This window comes from Helicoverpa zea, chromosome 11 (genome assembly GCF_022581195.2).
Source record: "Helicoverpa zea isolate HzStark_Cry1AcR chromosome 11, ilHelZeax1.1, whole genome shotgun sequence".
Taxonomy (NCBI): Eukaryota; Metazoa; Arthropoda; class Insecta; order Lepidoptera; family Noctuidae; genus Helicoverpa; species Helicoverpa zea.
In genome coordinates, this window is record NC_061462.1 from 6462934 (window position 1) to 6469857 (window position 6924).

General features: G+C 42.4%; 1 protein-coding gene across 2 annotated transcripts; it reads right to left on the reverse strand.

The window, feature by feature from the left end:
• Nucleotides 1–1430: 1430 nt before the first annotated feature.
• On the reverse strand, nucleotides 1431–6080 carry LOC124634641 (uncharacterized protein K02A2.6-like). 2 transcript variants are annotated; one of them, XM_047170297.1, is made up of 2 exons: nucleotides 3156–6080; nucleotides 1431–3006 (listed from the first exon to the last, which is right to left on the reverse strand). In XM_047170297.1, the coding sequence occupies exons 1-2, from the start codon at nucleotides 5884–5886 to the stop codon at nucleotides 1637–1639; spliced, it is 4101 nt and encodes a 1366-aa protein (XP_047026253.1). In that variant the 5' UTR covers nucleotides 5887–6080; the 3' UTR covers nucleotides 1431–1636. The 2 variants fall into 2 exon arrangements, with proteins under 2 accessions (XP_047026253.1, XP_047026252.1); XM_047170296.1 differs by having other exon boundaries at nucleotides 1996–2128; nucleotides 5109–6080.
• Between the last annotated feature and the right edge of the window lie 844 nt (nucleotides 6081–6924).

A 6924-nucleotide genomic window follows, 5' to 3' on the forward strand; every position in this document is an offset into this window, starting at 1 on the left:
ACACAAAGGTGGTCCGAAATTGAAGAGAAACTCAGTCTTATAGATAGAGATAGGACCCTTTTGAACTTACTAGTTGAAAAGTTTTAGGTTCAATCTGTTTGATCCCAACAATCACGTCATTCAATTGCGCTCTGAGTTGCTCGTTGTAAAAATAAATTGGCCTCCTCACTATAGAAATAACGACTCGGACTGGCCGCTCTAGATATTTGCTCAACAACGGTAACGACCAACTTAAACATCTTTTCATAAAAGGTTGAGAACATCATAAGAAATACTGACCTAACAGAAATAGAACGTAATTCCAAATTATAGTGGGACGCCGTTGTTTGATATCATAAGTTGTGGTCACTACACACAGAGTGCTTTACATAGCATTAAAACAAAAGAACATTCTTCATCGTTGTGACCGCGCCCCAACAGGTGGTACATTTTTTATTTAATTCCGGCCCTTATAGCAAGCGTACTAAGATCTCGTTTTCCATTTCACTTTCCAACATAAAGCTTGGTCACCAACATAAATATGAAATGTTTTGAAAAGGCGAAAGTGCTAAACTTTGTTAGGAGCACAGATTTGCGGCACATGAGGGCTTTACACTCTTTTTAAGACGGATTTTATGAAGTTGGTGTAGGTACTTCAATGCGCCTTAAATTTTAAATTTTGTGAGAATGGATGGATCAAACTTTGCAGTCTTTGTTTATTTATTTCAACATGTCTACGACGAAACAAATCCAAGACTTGCAAATCAAATACTTGGATAAAGAATGAGATTTGCATTACACAAAGTCTAAACGTATAAGATGAGATGTTTTGTATGACAAATATGCTCGCCTTTATTGTAAAAGTACTGAATACAATATGTTACACGGCACATAGGTACAGCTTTAAAAGTTCGCGGAGCAAAGCACGAACTTTATAACGTAAGTACTCACGAAACACACAGCAAGTATGAAGTCAATACATCGTATCGATTTTGTTCATAAGTGTACCACGGTTCTTTCCTACCGTGAACAACGTGAACAGTTCATTCGTTTTCTGTCTTTTCGTATACATATTTGCATTCCATTCGAATGAAATGGAACTGCCGCCCGGCAACGATGATTGCTGTTTGATAAGAACAATTTTGTTGACATTAGACACCCAACCATTCAAGGTTGATATACATAATAATGTACTTTTCCGTCACTCAATATGAGCACCATTCATATTTTCTACTGGTGTAACAGTATTTGGGCACAAGTGTGCGTAAAACAATTTTTCACGTTAGGAAACACGTGTTACATATTCAACAAAAACAGGGACGCGTCGTAAGTAGGTTAACTTATTACGCAAAATGACAGTGGAAAAATTCGTCAAAATAGCACGTGACGTAAATGTTATGTATTTGCGCGGGAAACAGGGAACAACGCAGTACGTCAATTAAACACGCTAGTCTATTGCACACTAATTTTATTTGTAAAAAGGCGGGAACGCGCGGGACGCAGCCCGCGCACGATGTACCAACATCACGGCGCGCATTCGGCGCCAGGTTTACCAACCTAACATCTCTCCCCTCTTAGATAGGGAATATACTCTTTACCTATCTACTTAAATTATAACTTAATCTACTAAATAAAACTAAACTTTACTCTAGTTCGACTAAGGTGTCGAGAATATTGGGCTAATTGCCCTTCGCCTGAGGGGCGAAACGGCGCGGGGGCTGCGCGGCGAGGTCTCCGGTGGCGTGCCGGGCGGCGTGGGGTCTGTACCCGGTGCGGCCGGCATCGCCGTAGCTGGTACTGCGACAGTTGTCGCCTCTCCTCCCCTCACTGGTTGTGAAGTAGGCTCGGGGTGGTCGGTAGCAGGCGACGTTACATCCGGAATCACGTCGGAGTCCCAGTCTTGGTCTTCACCGGTTGGCTTTGGTACTAATGTACACTGATGTCTTTTTCTTATTTGGTCCATGTGTCTGGTGACCTCGCCATTTAACTGCGGCACGTACACAGTGTACATAATATTGCCGATTTTTTTCTTAACTATTCCCTCGAGCCAACTGACTTTGTTATTGTTAGTATTTTTGGTTATCCAGACAAGGTCGTTTTCTTTGAAGTCTGGTCTTTGTACACCTCGGTAGTGTTTAGCCTGTAAGGACTGCTTACGCGCGACGGTTTGTGTTAGGTCTGTGGACGTCGATGACGAAGACGGTGCGAAAGGGTTCAATAGATCAAGCCGTGAGCGCAACGAACGCCCAAACACTAACTCTGCGGGTGACTTTTCAGTGGTACTATTCTTGGAGTTCCTATAATCGAATAAATACTTTGCAATTTTATCGTATATCGTTACTTTGTTACACCCTTGTAAAATTATAGCCTTCAGCCCCTTTTTTACAATTTTAACAAAACTTTCGGCTTGTCCATTACTGGCCGGGTGATACGCAGGTGATAACAAGTGTTCGATACCGTTAAGCTTACAGAACTCTTGGAACTCGAATGATGTAAACGATGTGCCATTGTCACTCACTAAAATCTGTGGAATACCAAACCGCGACATAAAATCGTTTATTTTATTTATGACTGCCTTTGAATTATGGGTTGATGCCATACTATAACACTCGACCCATTTACTGTATGCGTCTACAATAATTAAAAACATGTAGTTGTGAAACGGCCCCAAGAAATCTATATGAATTCGGTAAAACGGTTGCGGCGGCAGCGGCCAAGGCGCGAGGGGGGCGTGCGGCGGCGCGGGGCGCAACGCCGCGCACACCGCGCACGCACCCGCCACTCGTTCCAGCGCCGCGTCCACGCCGGGGAACCACAACCGCTTGCGAGCCTCTGCCTTCATCTTCACAACGCCGAAATGCGAACTATGCAATTCCTTACATACATTTTCTTGTAAAGTCGGAGGAATAACTACCTTATGTCCTCGCATAAATATACCATTTTCGTAAGATAACTGAGTTCGACAATTGAAAAATGGTTGTAACACAGCGTCACTAACCTTCCTAGGCCACCCGTTTAACACATACCGTCTTACCACAAAAAGTTTTAAACGTCAGTTTATGCCTTGTCTAAAAAAATGTCAAATTATGACGTTGACATATGGTTCATTTTGCAGCCAAAATTTTATTAGACAAGTGTAAAACAGGGGTTAAAGTTTTTGTAGTAAGGCAAATAATGTTTAATAGTAGTCAGGTTAGTGTCGCGAGCTGTTTCTCGTCGCAAATCGTTTAACGTGACAGGGAGATCGCCGTCTACCACGAAATTCACGTAAGCTGCGCGGTCCTCGCATTCCGTGAACTCGTCCGCTGTTTCAGTCTCGTTCTCGCCGCTGTACGCGCGAGATAAATAATCTGCACTATTTTGTTTACTACTAATGTACTCAATTACGTAATTATATGCGGCTAGAAATATAGCATATCTTTGTAGGCGGTTAGCGGATACCTCGGGAATACCTTTATAGGGCCCAAATATAGCCAGCAGTGGTTTATGGTCAGTTCTGAGCACGAAAGGCTGCGAACGGCCATACAGGTACTGATGAAACCTTTTAACCCCAAAAATGATCGCAGTCGCTTCCTTTTGAATTTGTGCGTAGTTTTTTTCCGCTAGTGATAACGTTCGGGAAGCGTACGAAATGGGCCGTTCTAATTCATCCGAACCTACTTGCGACAGTACCGCACCTAGTCCCGTCGGTGATGCGTCCACCGTCAGTATTAACTTAGCATTTGGATCGAAATGTGCCAAGGTTCTATCAGATGCTAAAATGTTTTTTATTCGGACAAACGCGTCATTGTGCCTACGAGTCCATTCCCACTTCGTATTTTTAGTTAATAAATCATATAATGGACTTAATACCGATGACGCGTCTGGCACAAAGTTACGGTAATAATTCGTTAGACCTAAAAATGACTGTAACTGTGTTATGTTTGTCGGTTTAGGAGCTTGCAAAATTGCCTTGACTTTGTCTGGCGATTTTCTGACTCCGTGTTTATCTATGACATGTCCTAGGTATGAAATCTCATCTTTAAAAAATTCACATTTACTCATTTGTACCGTTAACCCTGCATCATCTAAGCGTTGCAAAACTGTAGTGAGTCTTTGTTCGTGTTGGTGTCTATTTGAGCCCGTTATCAGAATATCGTCCAAAAGAAAGATGATTCCTTCAATCCCTGAAAGTAAACATTCCATTGCGCGTTGGAAAATGGCTGGTGCGCTAGACAAACCGAACACTAATCGCGTGAATTTAAAAAGGCCGCGATGAGTATTGATGCATGTTAACATTTGCGATTTTTCATTTAAAATAAATTGATTATATGCCATAGATAAATCTATTTTACTAAATTGTATGCCTCCGTGTAGCTTAGCTAATAAATCATTTACCGTTGGCAAAGGATATTTGTCAATTACCAATTGTTTATTGATTGTAACTGAGTAGTCGGCACAAAGTCTGATGCTACCGTTTTTCTTAAGCACGGGCACAACGGGCGACGCGTAGTCTGAGTGTTCGACGGGCTTCAAAATGCCTAACGTTAATAATCGGTCGAGCTCCCCGTCTAGTTTCTCTCTTAGAGCATAGGGCACCGGTCTCGCCTTAAAAAAAATTGGGTGAGCATCATGTTTTAAATGTAAGTCAATCTTATATTTGTTAAACGAACCGAGATTACCTGAGAAAACTTTAGGAAACATTTTACAAAGCTCCTTATCAATACTTATATTAGACTCGCAAGGCGTTTGCTGATACACGACGTGCACGCGCGCAGCCGCGGGTTCCGCCGCTGCCGCCGCCGTTGCCGGCGCTAGCTCGAGGTTGAACTCACGAATAAAGTCGCGGCCTAGTAGCGGGGGCCCGTCTGCGCGCACTACGTACACGTTAAGTGTATGTGTGCGACCTAAGTATGATATAGGCAACAAAACAACTCCAATAGCTACGATGTTTTCCCCAGTATAACTATACAGTCGTTTTTTAGTGATTGACAATGGCAACTGCTTAAAATTCGAGTTGTAAGTTCTTTCCGAAATTACGCTTACTGCTGAACCGCTATCAATCTCGAACTCCAAGGCTAGACCACTAACCGTCACTCGCTCTGTCATGGGTTTCCCTTTTGTGCACCGAATATTATAAAAACACTCACCGTCGTCGTCACCGTCGTCCACCGTACCTTGTTCGACGTATTTCACTTTGCCCTCGTTAGGACACATTTTACGCAAATGACCTTTACTATTGCACTTTTTGCACTTGAAATTTTTATACCGGCACTGATTGGATTTATGGTTGGTGAAACCACACACACTGCACTTCTCTTTCTTGGAGATACTGAAGACGCCATCCGCGGCTGCCGCGGCCGGCCCGGCCGCCGCCGCCGCCGGCATCGCCGACGCCTGGCGTGCACACCGCACGCTCTCCGCCAAGTCGATCGCCTTTGCGAGAGTCAGCTCCCTCTGATCCTGCACGAACAACTTGTCACGCTCACGTCCCGGTGACATGCCCATGATGAATTTGTCCAGTAAAGCTTCCTCCAAATTTTTGAATGCGCAGTGAGTTGCCAATCCTCTAATTCTTGCCGCCCATTGAGTGTGCGTTTCGCCTGGTCGCTGACTTGCTGCATAGAAAATCGACTTCTCTGCAAACCCGAACCTTTTTGGTGTGAAATGGCTGTCGAGTAGTTTTACGATCGCGTCGTAACCCAATTCTTCCACCTTGTTCGGTAACGCCAGGTCACTAGTGAGTTTGAACGTTGATTCACATAATGACGTTAATAGTATCGCCCGACGCTTGATGGTTGCTTTGTCGGTTTCAAAATTTATGTTATTAGCGATAAACCATTGTTCTAATCGCAACTTAAAGTTGTTCCACTCTTGTGATGAGTGGTCAAATGTTGTAAGAACGCCAAAAGTCGCTCCCGTGTTCATATTTCGATATATGAGTCCGCTCGTCGCCACTTGTTATGTATTTGCGCGGGAAACAGGGAACAACGCAGTACGTCAATTAAACACGCTAGTCTATTGCACACTAATTTTATTTGTAAAAAGGCGGGAACGCGCGGGACGCAGCCCGCGCACGATGTACCAACATCACGGCGCGCATTCGGCGCCAGGTTTACCAACCTAACAGTAAATAATTCTAGGGAGACGGAATTAAGTGTCAATGTCCTGAAATAAAACTTCAAAAACTACGTGGTTATTATCGGCAGTTCATAAGTCGTTGGGGACTATATTCTGTTTCTCTGGAGAGCGGTAAAGTACTACGACAGACACTAACCTCGGTGACCCCATCATAATAGGTAAGACAAAATGGTACGTTTGAACAGCTCCTTGAAGAGGGGTCTTTTTAACCCTTAACCATTTCTCCGTACATTACCTTTGTGTCACTTGATATTTTTAAGATGTTTCCTTTACAGAATACATTTAACCCTCCTTCGAGTAATGTGGTTTCTGCGCCTTAAGCTGGTTAAGTTAACGCGGTTCTAAGAAGCTTTTGCCTCATTTAAACTTTCTGAGCTACAAAGGTTACTTAAAATTGCTTACAGCTTTAAATCAACTCAGTTGTTGAGGTGTGAAATTAGTTAATTGTTATTATTAAGAAATCCTACGTAGTTTGAACGTTGAACTTAGTAGTAGATATGAAAAAACTTTGTAGACTAAAAAGTATTTACGTCAATAAAAATATCGAATTGAGAGACTGGATGATCAGATCTTTATCCTATTTTGTGATACAAATATTTTCTTTGATATAAAATAAGTACCTACTTCACAAATCCTATGAGATACGCACATTAGTACATTTGTGCCTCGTATACCAGAAAATTGAGCCGTAATGGATTACTATCATCAATAAAAATGTTTTGCATACGAACTCGGAATTGTGGCTGTAATTTGTCATTATTTATCATCTTACGACACGTTAATTATGTAACAATTGTTACGATAATCTTTCTTTTATATATTATC

Bases quoted from the DNA above. Each gene is read 5' to 3' on its own strand.
- LOC124634641 (XM_047170297.1), bottom strand. From the start codon at position 5,886: ATGAACACGGGAGCGACTTTTGGCGTTCTTACAACATTTGACCACTCA. The intron at 3,007-3,155 runs ATTATTTGCCTT...TTGTGGTAAGAC, and splicing joins TAACCTGACTACTATTAAAC to GGTATGTGTTAAACGGGTGG.